Source organism: Cherax quadricarinatus, chromosome 53 (genome assembly GCF_038502225.1).
Source record: "Cherax quadricarinatus isolate ZL_2023a chromosome 53, ASM3850222v1, whole genome shotgun sequence".
Taxonomy (NCBI): domain Eukaryota; kingdom Metazoa; phylum Arthropoda; class Malacostraca; order Decapoda; family Parastacidae; genus Cherax; species Cherax quadricarinatus.
This window is the reverse complement of record NC_091344.1, coordinates 26,614,178-26,634,267: the sequence shown is the minus strand read 5'-3', so window position 1 is coordinate 26,634,267 and position 20,090 is coordinate 26,614,178. Positions and strand designations below refer to the sequence as shown.

The following is a 20,090-nucleotide window of genomic DNA, read 5'->3' as shown; positions in this document are numbered from 1 at the left end:
TAAAGTTAGAAATTTTGCCAACAATAAGGCTCAAAATATCGACAAGCCATTTGGATAATTTATATGAAACTGACCCTATGGAGCTAATAATTGGTCTGACTGGATTCCCTGGTTTGTGTGTTTTTATTAGTCCATACATGTAAGGCAAAGATGGATTAGTGGAAGTAAATTGTTTGACTAATTCATCTTTGCCTTTCAGTAGAAGTTTTATTGTTTTATTGAAATTGCTGTTAACGGTTTCCAGGGGATTTTTCCTAAGTTTCGAATAGGTTTCAGTATCATCTAAGAGATTATTCATTTTTTCTTGGTAATCATTTTCTTTCATAATTACTATTGCATTTATTTTGTCTGCTTTAGTAAGGCGCAATTTTTTATTGTTATTAAGTGTATCATCAGACTTAAAGAATCTTTGAGGACAATTGGGAATGTTTGGTTTTAACATAGAGCTATATACCATTCCTTTACTAATATTAATTTCATCAGAGGATAAATCAGAAAATTTTCTGATGAAATTAATATTAGTAAAACCAAACATTCCCAATTGCCCTCAAAGATTCTTTAAGTCTTATGATACACTTAATAACAATAAAAATTTGCGCCTTACTAAAGCAGACAAAATAAATGCAATAGTAATTATGAAAGGAAATGATTACCAAGGAAAAATGAATAATCTCTTAGATGATACTGAAACCTATTCTAAACTTAGGAAAAATCCCCTGGAAACCGTTAACAGCAATTTCAATAAAACAATAAAACTTCTACTGAAAGGCAAAGATGAATTAGTCAAACAATTTACTTCCACTAATCCATCTTTGCCTTACATGTATGTACTAATAAAAACACACAAACCAGGGAATCCAGTCAGACCAATTATTAGCTCCATAGGGTCAGTTTCATATAAATTATCCAAATGGCTTGTTGATATTTTGAGCCCTATTGTTGGCAAAATTTCTAACTTTAATGTTAAAAACAACATAGACTTGGTTGATAAATTAAGCTCCTTGACTGACTTAAATGATTTTAACATGGTTAGTTTTGATGTTACTTCCTTGTTTACGAAAGTTCCTGTTGATGATTTATTAAGTTTCTTATCTGAAGAACTCGTTAACTATGATTTACCATTGCCACTTCCTACTATCATTAATGTTATTAAACTTTGCATTGTTGATGCAAAATTTGTATTTAATGATAAGTTTTACACTCAGAAGTTTGGTATGGCAATGGGAAATCCTCTTTCACCTGTTCTTAGTAACCTATACATGGAATTTTTTGAAACAAGGTTACTTAACACAATCCTCCCTAATAGAGCTAAATGGTTCAGATATGTTGATGATATTTTGAGTCTTATTCCCAAAAATGTAGATATACACTATTTCCTTGGAAAATTAAATAGCTTAGCCCATTATATAAACTTTACTGTTGAGTCTGAAGAAAATAACTCATTGCCTTTTCTAGATGTTTTAATTATTAAGGGTAATAATGAATTCAAATTTAAAATTTACAGAAAACCTACAAATAACTGTTCCTATGTCCACTATTATTCCTCGCATCAAGATAGAGTCAAACTGTCTGTTTTCTCATCAATGTTTTTGAGAGCTTTACGAATTTGTAGTCCTGAGTTCATAGATGAGGAAATATACAAAATTTATGAAATAGGTAATGATTTAAAATACCCAAGAAATGTAATTGATAAATCTTTTAAAGTTGCTAGAAATACTTTTTACAATCCAAAAAGGGACAACCAGCCTTATTCAACTAAAAATATGTTGGTATATATATATATATATATATATATATATATATATATATATATATATATATATATATATATATATATATATATATATATATATATGTATATATATATATATATATATATATATATATATATATATATATATATTTATATATATATATATATATATATGTATATATATATATATATATATATATATATATATATATATATATATATATATATATATATATATATATATATATATATATATATATATATATATATATATATATATATATATATATATATATATATATGGCAGACAGCAACCACCCAGGGAGGTACTACCGTCCTGCCAAGTGAGTGTAAAACAAAAACCTGTTATTGTTTTACATGATGGTAGAATTGCTGGTGTCCTTTTTTCCGTCACATAAACATGCAAGATTTCAGGTATGTCTTGCTACTTCTACTTACACTTAGGTCACACTACATGTGTATATATATTTATATATATATATATATATATATATATATATATATATATATATATATATATATATATATATATATATATATATATATATATATATATATATATATATATATATATATATATATATATATCGTATATTATCGTATATTATCGTACATACAAACCTCGAGAAGCTCTTATAAAAACATCTATATCCAGCACCATGCACCATGCTTCCAGTTAACTTAGAAATGATTGTGTCGATGCATGGACTATTTAGAGGCATATGTTATGTCAAAACAATGTGGGATTAATGTTAACGAGGGAGTGACCAGTCAGTGCATCCTCCCCCACGTCACGGGGGTGGGTGGAAGAAGTGGGATGTGTAACTAGATGGTGAGTGAACACATTGGTTCAGCAGTGCCCATACCCACATTGTTCATAGTGTACATGGGAAACAAATAAAGTTATGTGTATTGTAAGACAGTGTGAACAATATATAGTGTGCAAGTCCATGTGTATTGTACTCCCCGGGATAACCCCACTCAACAACCTGCGCCTCCCCCACCTAATTCCCAGGGGAAGTTTTCCCCTTCTCCTCCCAGCCCCTCACCAGCCCCTCAAACTCCACCAGGCCACCACGGGCAAGTTCACTACCTTCCACGCACCATACCCACCCAGCATGTCATATTCCACTCCTATTGTCTAGTCTAGCAGATGGATGCCAACCAGGAGGAAGCAAACAGCCAGGGAAATGGCACGGCTGGCAATACTTTTTTTTTTTATATTTTATTTAAAACATGACATTACAAAAATATAATATATAAAACTCATTTAAGGCTATAAATTAACACAATCCTACCTACAGCTAACATTACACACCACACTTACAACTCCGTGTGGGTTCACCCCCCCTCCCTGCTCCCTCATCCTATCACTTAACACAAACCTGTTGGAGCTACCCAACAGAATTACATGATATGAACAACACTTTTATATACACATCCCTCGAAATGGTACTTAATAATCGACTACAGACCATGCAATTCATTGCACTGAACATATTATACATATTATTACCCCCCCCCCCCCCCGTGGTTACCCAACCACCCCACTATTTACAACCTAACATACAATGAATGTTGCCTAATCTAAAGTCACACAGCAATGATCAAAACATTAATTTATGTAATTGTCCTAATGGATCAGTTACATAACAATATGTATTACACAACAATGGTGATATAGAAAAGTCACAAAGACATACAAAATTACTACAATACCATAAGAATAAACTTAGTCTCAAAATCCAACACATGTAAGCCTTTACACATTTAAACATGCAATTCCAGTGTTAAAACAATAACACAGCTTCAACTATGACATTCAAGCTCTATACAGCTTATATGGACATAACATAGTGCTATTGACAACAGTACAATACAACATAAAATATAACCATGACATAAGTAACACATAAATACTGTGCCTAGCACGCACCTAACCACAAAAACCTATAACACCACTGTTGCTCAACTTTATTTACACTATCTGACGTGCATTAACCTCTTTACTCTCAAAACAAAACTGAAAATTGCAGATCACCAGTGACGAACAATAATGCACAGACATTAATACAAACATATCACAGCATATCTCTGGACACCGTGCATGATCACAGCATCAACACTATGCAGTGCAAGGCACCTAGAAAACAAGTTGGAGCAAATACATGCAATTATTATAGCAAATCTCCAAATTACAATGTCATTACCGTAAATCAATATTACCACACACAATATGTATAATAAGTGTAAAGTCCAGTCACACAAAAACTGGCCAGCTCCACAGGTGCTAGCACCCGTGGTCCACATATTATTCACTCACGCATCACTCATCCAACACTCACGCAAACATTTGTTGTCATCCATTACCAGGGAGGCAACCCTGTTTTCACCCCTGACTTCCCTACCCCAGCAACACTTTCCAATCATACCCTCCCCTCCCTCGTATATTACAAGTCTAATAAAACCTGTAACGTAAGTTGCCTATATCCCTCTGAAAAATCCTTCACCCACCTCCTCCCATAAATTTCCTTATTTCTACATACCGTTTTATAGAACGTTACCGCTAACACCCTCCTCTTCACCTCAGTAACCTGTTTCCCCCGCAATCCCCACACTATATAGATATAATCTGCCATAATGTATCCCACAGCTCTGATTACACTTTCCTCCCAACCCCCCACGTCGAGACTTAATGCTCTCAATACAGAAATTCCTTTACCTCCTATCCTATTTATCACCCTATTTAACCACCCCTTGACACTCCTCATTCTATCACAAAAATATACTACATGAAAAACCGACTCCTCCCCACCACATATCCCACACTATCCCCCCGTCAACGACTCGTCTATCCCGTAGAACCACACCCGACGGTAAAATGCCGTGCAGAAAACGATACATTACATCCCGAACACGAGGTTGCAACCTCATCCTACTCAACCTATTCCATATACTTCCCCATGCATACATGGGGAAAATTCCCTCTACAGGCGCTACAACCCTCCCGGCTAACAATCTACACAACCTACCTATTTTAACCTTTGCTGGCTCTCGATCCCACGCCAGAGCCCTCAACACAGTTTCACACTCATGCAACTCAACTCCTGTATACATCCGTTGCAATCTGTTATGGATCCTGGCCAAACCCCCCCACCCACACTTTCCCTCATCACCTCCCTTTTAATGAAGACACATTTGACCCTCCGCTTTAAGTCCAGCAATCCCAGCCCCCCCTTACTTACAGGTAACATTACCACATCCCTTTTAATCCAATCACAGCTCGAACCCCACAAGAATTTAAAAACCTTCCTAAGTATGTTCGTTATTGCTGGCCCAGTTAATGGGAACACGGCTGCCACGTGCCATACTTTGCTATACAGTAAGATATTAATAACAATGGCACGCTGCACAAGGGTCAAATGATAAGGTCGCAATGCACCCAAGCATCCCTGAATCCTTTCTACCATGCTAAGCGAGTTTTCCATATGTGCCACAGTTAGATCGTCTGCATAAATAAGACCGCAAATTTTTAACGAATTCACCTGCCTCCTCACAACTGCACTACCCCAATCAACCCTACCCGCCCAAGCTCCTAACCCCATGACCATGGATTTATCTGAATTTACCCTCATACCAGTTGCCCCTGCGAACATTTGTACTACCCCGTCTAATGTGTCCATTGACATCCCCTCCCTGATCAGAACAGTTGTATCATCCACATACCCAATTAAAACTGGCCAAACCCTCGCAACCTCACACCCTGGTCCCTCTACGTGACACATACGCTGCTCCATCAATCTATAAAAGGGGTCCTGTACGCACGCAAACAATAATTGTGACATAGGACACCCCTGCCTAAGTCCCCTACCCATTACAATCTTCCCACCCAATCGACCATTAATCTGTACCCTCGCCATTGCACCTCCATACAACGCCTCAACCCAACCCACTATTTCTTCCCCAAACCCCTGACCCCTGAGGATGGCTTTCAATGCTTTCTGATCCACTCTATCGTATACCCCTTGCCAATTGAGAGCCACCAAACCTCCCTCCCTCGCCCCCCCTTTGGCCTCCACGAAATCCCTAAGTAACCCATGCCCCTCCACCATAGACCTCCCTGGCAAACCAAACTGAGTTTTTGATACTACCCGCCCCACCACACACTTGACCCGATTTCCCAAAATCTTCGCAAACAATTTATAATCTGCGCATAACAACGAGATCGCCCAGTAATCCCGAAGCGTATGCTGCCCCTTACCCTTCGGTACCAATACAACGACAGCCGTTGCCTGCTTCTCACCCAGCTCACCTCTCTCCTTCATGCAATTTAATAACCTAACCAGAAAATGCCTCAATAATTCCCAATGCTGCTGATAAAACTCTGCCGGGAGTCCATCAATTCCCGGTGCTTTGCCCTTTCGCATTCCACTTAAAGCCCTCCATATTTCCCCCTCAGTTATTTCCCCACCCAGTGCTTCCCTATCACTGTTATGCAACTGACATACCACACTCCCACACACCTGTTCTAAAACCCCATCCTCTACCCCTTCTCGTTGCCAGTACTTCTCATACCACTTGTCAGCAAACGCCCCCATTCCTTCCGTAGCTTGTATGACCTGCCCCTCCCTGTACCCTCCTATCGACTCATGAACCTCCAACCATGGAATAGTCATTGCCTGCTGTCTTTGTTTCTGCCTACGCAATATGCACGATGAAGGTCTATCGCCCCATAACACCTCTTCCACCCCCGCCTGTACCCGCACCGCTTGGAACCTCTCATCCTGTACCTCACGCAGCCTCCCTTTAATTGCCATAATATCATCCATTGGATAAGTGCCCACCACCGCCCCCCTCGCATAACAACCCCGTAATCTATCCTCCAAATAGTTAGCAAGCCCATATTTTAAAGAATTGATACGTTTCCCTTCCTTTACGTAATATTGCTTAATCCATTCTTTAGCCACACCATCCCACCACATCACCACATCCTCTACCCCATTTATCTCTGCACGTAACCCCTCCCACAGTGTTGCAAATCCCTCTATCCCCTCCTCATCACCTAACACACTTGTATTTAATTTCCAATAACCCCTAGATATACCTGCTAGTGACTCCCACGCCACCTCTGCTACTACCGCCCGATGATCCGAATAAGCTACTTCTATTGTACGGAAAAATGTCAACCCAACCCCTTGAGATATATACAGCCTATCCAACCTAGCAGCGTAACCCCGTCTTACAAAAGTGTGCTCTACCTCCCACGCCCCTCCTCCAACCGCATCCCGCAACTGAATATCCCTCAAAAGATCTCGCAAGGCCGCCGACACGTGCCCCGCCCCTTTTGGTTCCACATCAGCCCTCCTAATAACGCAGTTCCAGTCCCCACCTACGATGGCCACTGCAGGTAAACCACGTAAGAAGAAAACTAGTTCTTCACATAAAAAATCCCTTTTTACCCTCACATCATTTTCTGCTGGTGCATACACACTTACAAAAGATACCCTCTGCCCCTTCCACCACCCATCCACACGCAATACTCTTCCCCCCCCCTCCCCCCTCACTTCTTAGCAACACAAACGGGCTTGCCTCCCTGATCAATATACCCACACCACCTTTCAGACGTGCAGATGGCAGAGTCATGACCTGAAACCCCTCCACCTCGAGCACTCTTCCCTCCTTGAAATTGTGTTCTTGCAGGAACACTACATCCACCCTATATTTATACAGAAACATTCGAAACCATTCCTTCTTCACACTATTACACAGTCCATTTACGTTCACAGTCATACACCTAAGGCCTCTTTATAGTTTCCAACCCTTCCTCCTCTCTTCATTCATCCCAGGGCCTCCTGCCCCAGAGCCAGCACAAGGCTTCACACCATCAACCCCCCCCCCTTTTTTGCGATGCCTCTTATCGTGACTACTTCGACATTGCTCTTCCTTCCTCCCAGACCTCTGCGCCGGCGTCAGGACATCATCTGAGTCTGACGCCGCCGCTCTCTTCCTCGTGATGCCCTCTACATCCATGTTATCTTCTGAGGTTCCCTCACGATGTACCTCAACCTCCACCACGCCTCGTTCCACAGCACACGGCGACAACTCACTCTTACTAGTTGGCCCGTCAACCCTGCTATGGTTTTTATACTTACATTCCTCCACAGGCAACGCCGTGCCTCTCACCAGCTCAGGAACAACATCCTCTGCAGGCGGCGTCAATGTCCTTAACACTTCCTGAAGCTCTTCCTCTAGAGCCTGCACCTCCTCCTGCACTTGCACTTCTGTACTTTTCCCTTGTCTAGTAACAGATCCTTTTACATCACAGCTTACCTCACACATGCCAGTCTCCTCTTTGGAATCCTCCACCTCTTCACTCCACAAGCGCCCAAGCCTTTGCTTTCGCGTGGGGCTCTCAACAGCTATCACGCTGGTAACTGGTGCTTCACCAGTTTGTGCTGGCGCCCTCCTCAGCTTCACGCACTCTGCCGCCATATGGTCGTACGCCCCACATATTCTGCACGTACGTCTCTGTCCGGCATACGATACCATAACTTGCGTCCTGAAGTCCTCCAACACGACGTAAGACGGTATGGGATGTCTCAGAGTCATCTTCAGGGAAAAGGTACCCTCCGGACGGCCCATGTAAGCACCTGCCGTCCACTTGCCCTTTTGTGCCAGATGTACGGTTCCATATGTCTCAAAAACACTCCTGATGTCAGCCTCATCTGCCTCAAATGGGACATTACGTATCTTAACCCACGTAAAGTGGCGAGATACGTCGATCAAACGCACCTTCACAGCTGGAGTAGCGTCAAGACTCACGTCTTGGAATCTCGTCACCAAAGACTCGTACACGGATGTGGAATTCAGTTTGACGAAGATTCTGTAAGCCCCATTCAGGGCTACACCATACACCTCATCGTCCTGGATTCCATAGGTCTCCCTAATGATTGTTGGGAGTAAGACTTGCGCTGAAGAGGGTGAAATCGCCCCACGAAGCAGCTCAATACCAATGGTATTTACGCGCCTCCTCACACTCAGCGCCATGTTGATACAAGGTAGCTCGCCTGAAAACAGCAGAGGGGTGCAGAGCACAACCGCACTCTACCGTGGTCAGGCAGCGAATGGTGGCAATACTAGGAGAGGCAAGTGTCGGTCATGCTTACAGCTTCGTTGTCTCAACTCTAATGGTTTCCTCTGCAAACACGGTAGTTGCCCTGGTTCAGGATGTCCTCCTGTGGAAAGTGATGATCCAGAGCCACCTCAGGCACCTGAACCCACTCCAACAGATCTCATTTCATCAGACAATATCTTGGAAGCAATTAAAGCAACAGGTACGAGGACACTCACACATTTTCCAAAAGGAGCCCGTCCACACGCAGCTGGGAAACCTTCAGACCTCCTGAAAAAAGTAAACGATGGTTCCACTATCTTAAATGCTTCACCAACCGTCAAGGCATGGCACAACTTGCTACTTTTTGGCAATGTCTGCTTAGCTGTGCCGGAAAGAAGGGGAAAGAGGCTAGCCTCAATGATAATTAAATCCTTAAGAGATTTTCCTAGAGTTGATAACCTCATTCGCCTTCCCCGTCAACACAAAAAAGGGAGAGGCTGAAGTCCCACTCACTCCACTGACAGTGAAAAAGTCAGGGTCCAGGTGAGCAAGAAAATTGAAGAGGGCAACACAGTTGGGGCAATCAGAATTATTACCAGTGAAGATATAGTTGCTCCCAGGGATGCTGACTCGGCTGAAGCACTTAGAGAAAAGCACCCTGCCAGGGAAACCAGTGGCACCAACAGTTCCAACACCTCTGTCACCACTATGGAACCATTAATTGTGGAAGACTCAGACATTTACAAAGCAATAATGTCGTTCCCATCTGGCTCTGTTGGGGGTTACACTGTAATAAGGCCACAGCATTTAAAGGAAATGGTTATTCCAGTTATTGGGGAAATTGCAGAGATACTGCTTTCAGAGATCACAAGGTTCGTCAACAATTCCTTGGCTGGTCTGATTCCTGAAGAAATTTGACCTTTCTTTTTTGGTGCAACACTTTGTGCACTTAAAAAGAAGGATGGAGGAATTCGACCAATTGCAGTAGGCAACACGTTATGCCGCCTCGTATCCAAAGCTGCTGTCCAAAGTATTCGTGCACAGGCAGCCATGATGCTTCAACCAAACCAGCTTGGCTTTGGGGTCTCTCAAGGAAGTGAAGCAGCGGTTCATGCAACCAGGGCATATATCAAAAACTTGCCTGAGGACAATGCAGTGGTAAAATTAGATTTCAAGAATGCATTCAATCTCCTGAAAAGAGACGTGGTATTAGCAGCAGTACAAGAACATTTCCCTGGTCTCTTCCCTTTTGTTTCAGCTGGGTTTAGCAAAGAATCAATGTTTCTCTTTGGAGAGCATGAAATCACATCATCGGAGGGTGTCCAACAAGGAGATCCTCTTGCACCATTTCTCTTCTGTATAGCAGTTAGGGAAATCACAGTCAGACTGACCAGCGAGCTAAACATCTAGTTCCTAGATGATGGCACACTAGCAGGTACAAAGGAGTCCCTCCTACATGACCTTACACAGCTAATGACACGAGGACAGGAAATGGGTCTTATCCTGAATCCATCCAAATGTGAAATCATCTCAGTCAGTCAACAAGTGATAAATGCAGTGAGATCAAAACTACCAGGAGCAGCAGTCATTGCCCCCACAAATAGTGTCTTGCTAGGAGCACCTCTGGGAAGCAATGCCATTGACACAATTCTCAGGAAGAAATTGGAAGAGTTAAGGAGAATGGAACAACGAATAGGCAGTCTGGACACCCACGATGCCTTGTACCTTCTCACAAAGTGCTTGAGTCTGCCCAGGTTGACATATTTCCTAAGATGTGCACCTTCATATTATAACCCTATACTGCACGAATATGACAGTATTCTGAGGCAGATTTTTACGAAAGTACTTAACCTTACTCTAGAAGACGGGCAGTGGAACCAAGCTACACTTCCAGTCAGACTAGGAGGCATTGGTGTCCGCAAGTCATCACAGATTGTGTTACCTGCTTTTCTGTCCTCGTGTATTGCATTCAGAGAGCTTGTAGCAGCGATTCTCCCTGAACATCTTAGGGACAAGATTGGAGTCCAGGACCAAAAATTCATTGACGGAGCAATGATCTGGGATAATCTAACGGGCTCTGAAACCAGACCTGCTCCCCCCAACAACTACAAACAATCGCACTGGGATGGTCTAATAGTGGAAAATATAGCCTCAACAATGCTTCAGAGTGTGTCAGGGAAGGATAGAGCCCGCCTCCTGGCAGTGAGAGCCCCTCATGCTGGGGACTTTCTGTTGGCTGTTCCCAACTCCAGCCTTGGCACACGCCTCGACTCACAGACCATCCGCATCGGTGTTGCCCGTCGACTTGCTGCCCCTATTCTCGCCGAACACAGGTGTATTTGTGGCAGAGAAGCAGCAGACCGATTCGGTTACCATGGTCTTGTGTGCCGTAAATCCGAGGAAAAAATTGCAAGACATGAGGAGGTTAATAACATTATCAAGAGGAGCCTCACAACATCTGGATGCCCAGCAGTAAGGGAGCCACTCCAACTAAGCAGATCTGATGGCAGCCAGAAGCGTCCAGATGGTATCACCCTTCAAGCCTGGACAGATGGGAAGCAGGTGGTGTGGGACTATACATGTGCATCTACCTTGGCTGATGCCTATCTCCAATACACCAGGGAGGAAGGAGGGGCAGCTGCCAGCTTCAGGGAGTCCCAAAAGTCTAGAAAATATGGAGAACTTGCCCATCATTATATGTTTGTTCCCATAGGCTCAGAGACCCTTGGCTCATGGGGAAAGAGTGCATCTAAATTCCTTAAGGAGCTGGGAAAAAGACTCATCAGGGTAACTAGGGATCCAAGGGCAGCTAGTTTTCTGTTCCAGCGGCTCAGTGCGGCTGTTCAAAGGGGTAATGCCTGCTGTATTTTGGGCACACGCCCCAGCTCTGAGGAGCTGGATGAGATTTTCGCCTTATAATCGGTGATATACACGTAACAACAGGTACCTTATATGCCACCTTTATATCAACAATGTATCTCTTAAATCTTCTGTACCATATTATGTAAAAAAATGTTCCTATTGGTAAAAAGAAAATATATGAAAAGATGGGGTGGTAGGGAAAGTGGAATATTCAAACGGCTTCAGGAAGAAATCCAAATATTCTTCCTTGAAGCCTTTTTATCCAGTTCTCCGAGGCTGTGGGTCCCACAATTTACACCAGAGGTGGACCCCATCTTATATATATATATATATATATATATATATATATATATATATATATATATATATATATATTAATAAAAGTATATAGGGAAGTACCACCTCTACAGCTGGAATGGGGACCCTCAGGGAAAACTCCAGGTTCTCCCCTGGGGTTTGAATATTTTCTTCTCCTACCACCCCCTATATATTTTATATTCTATGTGAACATTTATTAATAAACAGAATACATTTACGACTGCTGCACCTCTCCTGCCATACGGTTTATTAGCTGCTTCTCCGTTCATTTGCCGTATTCTATTCAAGATTGATGGACTGACCACATCGACTCAAGGTTGAGGGACTGATTACCTCATTCTCCTCCTGTTCTTCAAGTTTATCCTTTGTATGGACTGATGAAGCCACTGTGTGGCGAAACGTTTCCTCAATAAAGATACCCAAGAATTGCACATGTGTCTAATTTAACAACGTGTCGGTTCTTTGAACCATTCATCTACAACACGAAGCCATTGTTGTGCTTGACGGGTTAAGCGACTCTCGCATTACAAGAAGATTGTAAAAGATCAGATTTACCAGCAGTGCTTGAGTTACTTGTACAACCAGGAGAAGCAGTATTACCCTTAATGTTAGACAGCTGCCACTAAAGTAGGAACTGTGCAAGACAGGTATACAATACCGACAAGATGAAAGTTAAGACACTTGTGCAACATCTGGTTATCTTTATTGCAGACGTTTCGCCATCCAGTGGCTTTATCACTGACGCCTATATAAGCGCCAGTCTCCTTGCCTCTGCTTCAGAATCTCTACGACCACGGTGCTCTAAATACCACCTCCAAGGCTGAGGGACTGATTACCTCATCTTTTGTATATAGTTCTTCAGTTTTCTTATTATGTCCAAAGAATCTGTATTGATAAAGCCACTGGATGGCGAAACGTCTAAAATAAATATAACCAGATGTTGCACAAGTGTCTTAACTTTCATCAAAGTAGGAACTACTGTCCCGCCATTTGAGTGTACAACGACAGTCTGTAATTGTTTTACGTGATGGTAGGATTGCTGGTGTCTTTTTTGTCTCATAAACATGCAAGATTCCAGGTACGTCTTGCTACTTCTACTTACACTTAGGTCACACTACACTTACATGTACAAGCATGTATATAAACACCTCTCTGGGTTTTCTTCTATTTTCTTGCTAGTTCTTGTTAATAATATAATGTAATATTAATATCTTTATTTCTACAAACACATGTACAAAGTATACAGACCTAGTTGACATCAAGCGGCTACACAGAAAGCCGCTTGTTATGCAGATCATTTCGGGCAAATTAGGTCAATTTTGTCCTAGGCTGCGACCCACACCAGTCGACTAACACCCGGGTTCCCATTTTATACTGATGGGTTAACATGGACAGCAGTTGTCTTATGGAAACACGTCCTATTGTTCTTATGTTTATTTCCTTTTATCTCCATAGGTAAGTGAAACAATTCTTCCTCCGTAAGCCATATATGTCGTTCGAGTCAACTAAAATGCCAGAAGCAAGGGGCTAGTAACCCTTTCTCCTATATACATTACTAAAGTTAAAAAGAGGCAGTTTGGTTTTCTTTTTTTGGGCCACCTTGCCTGGGTGGGATACTGCCGGTGCGTTGAAAGAATTATAAGACATTTTAAGTGAATGGAATAATTCACTAACCACCATAGTTACCTTATTGCTCTGTGCTGCCTTCAACCATGTGACTTTTATTCATCAAAATATAAGTATTGTATCTCGAATAAAGAGTTCATTTTTCTGCCATTGTGTTCAGTGCTGCTGCTGTTAGTGCTGATGCTGTTACTGCTGCTGCTGCTGCTGCTGCTGCTGTTGTTGCTGCTGTTACTGCTGCTGCTGTTGTTGCTGCTGTTAGTGCTGCTGCTGTTACTGCTGCTGCTGCTGCTGCTGCTGCTGTTGTTGCTGCTGTTACTGCTGCTGCTGTTGTTGCTGCTGTTAGTGCTGCTGCTGTTACTGCTGCTGCTGCTGCTGCTGCTGCTGCTGCTGTTGTTGCTGATGTTACTGCTGCTGCTGCTGTTGCTGCTGTTGTTGCTGCTGTTACTGCTGCTGCTGTTGCTGCTGCTGCTGCTGCTGCTGTTGCTGCTGTTGTTGCTGCTTTTACTGCTGCTGCTGTTACTGCTGCTGCTGCTGCTGCTGCTGCTGTTGTTGCTGCTTTACTGCTGCTGCTGTTAGTGCTGCTGCTGTTACTGCTGCTGCTGCTGCTGTTGCTGCTGTTGTTGCTGCTGTTACTGCTGCTGCTGTTGTTGCTGCTGTTAGTGCTGCTGCTGTTACTGCTGCTGCTGCTGTTGCTGCTGTTAGCGCTGCTGCTGTTACTGCTGCTGCTGCTGTTGTTGCTGCTGTTACTGCTGCTGCTGTTGTTGCTGCTGTTAGTGCTGCTGCTGTTACTGCTGCTGCTGCTGTTGCTGCTGTTGTTGCTGCTGTTACTGCTGCTGCTGTTACTGCTGCTGCTGCTGCTGCTGCTGCTGCTGTTGCTGCTATTGTTGCTGCTGTTACTGCTGCTGCTGTTGCTGCTGCTGCTGCTGTTGCTGCTGTTGTTGCTGCTTTTACTGCTGCTGCTGTTACTGCTGCTGCTGCTGCTGCTGTTGCTACTGCTGCTGCTGCTCCTGTTGCTGCTACTGCTGCTGGTACTGTTACTGCTGTTGCTGCTGCTGCTACTGTTGCTGCAGCTCCTGTTGCTGTTGCTTCTGCTGTTGCTGCTGTTACTGCTGTTGCTGCTGCTGCTGTTGCTGCTGTTGTTGCTACTACTGTTGTTGCTACTACTGTTGTTACTGCTGCTGCTGTTGTTACTGTTGCTGCTGCTGTTACTGCTGTTACTGCTGCTGCTGCTGTTGTTATTGCTGCTGCTGTTGCTGCTGCTGTTACTGCTGTTGCTGCTCCTGTTGCCGTTGCTGCTGCTGTTGCTGCTACTACTGTTGTTGGTACTACTGTTGTTGCTGCTGCTGCTGTTGTTGCTACTACTGTTGTTGCTGCTGCTACTGTTGTTACTGTTGCTGCTGCTGTTGTTATTGTTGCTGCTGCTGTTACTGCTGTTACTGCTGCTGCTGTTGCTGTTACTGCTGTTACTACTGTTGCTGCTGTTGTTACTGCTGCTGCTGCTGCTGCTGTTACTGCTGTTACTACTGCTGCTGCTGTTACTGCTGTTACTGCTGCTGCTGCTGCTGTTACTGCTGTTACTACTGCTGCTGCTGTTGTTACTGTTGCTGCTGCTGTTACTGCTGTTACTGCTGCTGCTGCTGCTGTTACTGCTGTTACTGCTGCTGCTGCTGCTGTTACTGCTGTTACTACTGCTGCTGCTGTTACTGCTGCTGCTGCTGCTGCTGCTGTTGTTGTTGTTACTGCTGCTGCTGCTGCTGCTGCAATGACAATTAAGCCAAATCCTCCTGCATTTTATATTCTCGTCTCTCATTATTATTCTTATTGCACATCCATGACATCAAATTATTCATTAAGACAAATGTCATGATTCTGGGTTCTGTACTTCCGTACATATATGAATTTGAAGAAATTGCTCAAAATAGCCGTGGCAGCCTGGGATGCTGCTGACTCAGATTCACATCTATAGGGGTTCATTTTCAACTATGTGTCAAATTTCATACATTTAACCCAAAATGGACATTTTTTGCTTAACTGCCGTTTTATAATAACTAAAGAACTGACCATACATTTTTATTTCGATAATTATGTACATGAGTAGTGCAGACTGGGAAAGATTCCCAGATATATCACAGTTACTAAAAATTATGCTTTGTATATTTGGCAACAGTTAATAGTTGTAAAGAAAATCTAAAGTGCAATTATATCACTGTTGTGCTGGAAGACAAAATGCAATGACAACATGTTTATTGGAAGCACGATAGTCCTAGAACCCTCGTCTCTCTGCAAGTATAGAAGAAATAGTAACACGATGTTATATATTGTTATATATACATATCATCTGACCACAGTATCTGGTGGTGGGCAGGGCACAGCTTGTTTGATTATCATATGTGCCAAACTCTTAGTAATCCACTAATTTCTTTTTGTTTGCATGGCTGAGATTTGAGAGAGTAGGGTTTGAAACTACAGTATTTGTGGAGATTAGGTTGTGAAAGGAGCATGCATGTTTGGGTTGAGTTCTTGTGAAAGGAGCATGCATGTTTGGGTTGAGTTCTTGTGAAAGGAGCATGCATGTTTGGGTTGAGTTCTTGTGAAAGGAGCATGCATGTTTGGGTTGAGTTCTTGTGAAAGGAGCATGCATGTTTGGGTTGAGTTCTTGTGAAAGGAGCATGTGTTTGGGTTGAGTTCTTGTGAAAGGAGCATGCATGTTTGGGTTGAGTTCTTGTGAAAGGAGCATGCATGTTTGGGTTGAGTTCTTGTGAAAGGAGCATGCATGTTTGGGTTAAATTCATCAAATGTCCCTCCTTGTTCCTGTGAAAGAGGAAATATGGAATCTTATACATGTGAGGTCGTCGATTTTCTCTATGTGACTCCCTATTTTCTTCTTTTGCCTCCGACCTGTTATCTATACAGATACACTTGGACAAATGTCCTTCCTTGCATCATTGTTGACTATTACAGAAGTTTTTTTTTTCCTCTCTCTTTGTTGACCTCGCACTGGTTACACTAGATTTATACAAGGGTGATTTAAGGACGGATGTTTTGCTACACAATGGAAATGTTACCATTTAATTTTATTTATCTGAGAAGTTTACTCTATGGCCTTGTTGATTTGAAAGGTAAGTGTCTTTATTATATACCTCACGTTTTAGTGCCCTGCACTTTGTTGCTTCTCTCTGAAAGTACCAAAAATATTGATAAATTATATTTGGTTTTCCACTGGAGATAGACTTCTTGCATCAATTTTATTTTTTTGTAGACTGATGCTGTCTCACTTTTCCTTTTAATTGATCTCTTAAGTCCTATTTTCATCGTTCTATTCGTCAGCTACAGGAATTCCATTAACTTGAAGCAATAAATGACCACTATTTCTTGGCATTGTGCCAGAATATAATTACAGGCAAACATTTCAATATGTGGAAGATGAGACGGGTGGAAATGAGTGATATTTTCTAAACTTTCTCATAAATAAAGATAAAAAAAAAGATATGAAAGACAGCTAATGAAATATGAAACAATACAATTACTAACTCAGAGTTTTTCCCACAGCTTTCTTGGATGGATTTTATGAAGAACGACGCAGCTGTTAAGTTATCATTTATATCACCAGAAAATCATTTGAAGTACCTTAATTCTCGCTTGGAAGGACGTCCAGACTATGACATGGAAGACTGAAGACTTTGAAGACTTCCATCATATATTTCGGTTTAATTAGACCCAGGATTAAAAAATACTGATAAGTTTGTTGACTCATGGAATAACATATATTGGTAAAAAAAAATGTGGGGTAATCTTCAAGAAGATAGAGTAAGAAAGGATGCAGAGGTAAAAATACATTAATTATATTGCTTTTTAACATATTTTGCCATGAACAGAGGAATCTTGTCAAGGATTTCATGAACTATTTACATATATTTAATGAATGAGGTATTTGGTTGGAATTTAGTTGAATTGTTTGTGTTATTTAACCACATTCTATCTTATAAGCAATATTTAAATTTAAGAAATTTAATCAGCTCACATGCTGACACTCCCACCTGACCCAGTAAGATGCAGGTGGGAGTGTGACACTCACACCTGACCCAGTAAGATGCAGGTGGGAGTGTGACACTCACACCTGACCCAGTAAGATGCAGGTGGGAGTGTGACACTCACACCTGACCCAGTAAGATGCAGGTGGGAGTGTCAGGATACGTGACAGTAATATTAATCAAAGATCTATCACACATACTACTAATTATGAAAATTAATTTAATTTATATAACCCTGAACTAATATTCCTATTAAAATCAATACTGTTTTTTATGAAACTTGATTCACTTACATTTTTCTCAACCATAAACTTGCTGATATATCTTTCTCAGCATTTTGAAACTCGATTGGATGGTTAAAATCTCTCACGTGAATTAACTGAACACTAGATTCTTGTCTACTTCTAATGCTATATTTATGTTGTTGTAATCTTAGTTCAAGACTTTTTCCAGATTGACCATAATAAACTTTATTACATCTTACAAGGAATCTTGTAGACACATCCATCAGTATTTTTTTCAGGGAATATAAATACATCTTTGATTTTAAAATTCTTAAGTAGATATGGTATATCAAGAAAGTTTTTATGGAAAGGAAAAACCGTCATATTTTTGGTTGAATATGACTGTCCTTTTACGAATTGCAAAATGTTTTTCTAGCATTTTAAAGGATTTATTAAGTATTTTCGGTATTTTAGATCATTACTGTTTTATAAAATTTGAAAAAATCTTTATACATGAAGTCTGGGTTACACATACGCAAAAACTTGGATGTGAATACAAAACGTTTATGGAAAAATAAACACATAAACAGTATAATGTGATCCTTTATTGACAACGTTGTCAATAAAGGATCACATTATACTGTTTTATTTTTCCATTGTGTCGGTATTTTATATATATCCTCGAAAATTTGTCTTTATCATGATGTGAAGAATAATAGTACACAAAAGAAAAGTTATTTGATGGTTTTCTGTTTATTTTAAATTTAAAATCATGGTTTCCCTTAATAATTAAGAAATCTTATGGTAGGCTTCCCATTAATCCAATAACAGAATAAGCTACCCAATCTAAGAAAAAAATCCCCCCTAATTCCCCTATCACTTAGTCTATCCTCATAGAAGGAACAATCCGTAATATTAAGATCTACATTATTTAGTTTATATGTGGCATGGTTATTGTCCTGTCCAACATTTAGAACTTTGCATTTGTCTATATTAAACTGCATCTGCCACTTCTCCGACCACTGCATCAGTCTATTCAAATCTTCCTGGAGTGCTCGAATGTCCTCGTCAGAATGAATTCGACGGCCTATTTTGGTGTCATCGGCAAACTTGCCGATGTCGCTCTTTATGCCCTCATCTATGTCGTTTATGTAGATTGTGAACAGCAGGGGGCCCAACACTGACCCCTGTGGAACACCGCTCGTGACGCTTCCCCACTCTGATTTCTCCCCATTTATGCAAACTCTCTGCTGCCTATTTGTCAACCATGCCTCTATCCAGGAAAAAATTTCTCCTCCTATTCCATGTGCTTTAATTTTCCTCAATAGTCTCTGATGTGGGACCCTGTCAAAAGCCTTACTGAAGTCCATATACACAATATCATATTCATTACCATGATCTACCTCCTCAAATACCTTAGTGAAAAAAGTTAATAAATTCGTAAGGCAGGAACGCCCCTTTGTAAAACCATGCTGAGATTCGTTGATTAATTTATGCTTTTCAAGGTGGCTACGAACTGCCTCGGCAATTATTGATTCCATAAATTTTCCCACTATGGAGGTTAGGCTTATTGGTCTATAGTTCGAAGCTAAGGACCTGTCACCTGTTTTGAAAATAGGTATCACATTTGCCACTGCAGTAGGCTTTTGAGTGATTTGTGATCCCTCTCCCCAAGCTCATCATTAACCTCAAGATTATTAATTAGTGTTTCCCTACTGGCAAGAACCAAGTCAAGGAGGTTATTTCCCCTAGTTGGCTCTGTCACAAACTGTTTTAAAAAACAATCCTGGATCGTATCAAGAAAGTCACCCGACTCTAAATTTCCTGTCAAATTGCTCCAGTCAATCTGTCTATAGTTGAAATCTCCCATTAGTTAGCCCATACTGGGCAGGTCCTTCACAAATCCATTCCACTAACAGAATATTTTCCCAACCCATTTTTCAACGCTACCCAGGCAATAAGCTTTGATCATTTTATTTACTCATGTGTAAATCTCACTCATATCCAACCCCTATCACTCATGTATTTATCCAACCTAAATTTGAAACTACCCAAGGTTTTTAGCTTCAGTAACCCTACTAGGGAGAATGTTTCACTCATCAAATATCCTATTTCCAAACCAATACTTTCCTATACCCTTC

The 20,090-nt window shown here is 41.4% G+C and overlaps 1 protein-coding gene across 1 annotated transcript in view; it reads left to right on the top strand.

The window, feature by feature from the left end:
• Nucleotides 1–18,749, top strand: part of LOC138854269 (pyrimidodiazepine synthase-like) — a gene marked incomplete at its 5' end in the record, with an annotated part of 45,942 nt that extends 27,193 nt beyond the window's left edge. Inside the window, 1 exon segment of the mRNA XM_070096499.1 lies at nt 17,244–18,749. Within this exon segment, the coding sequence (XP_069952600.1) occupies nt 17,244–17,369 (126 nt within the window).
• Nucleotides 18,750–20,090: the final 1,341 nt, after the last annotated feature.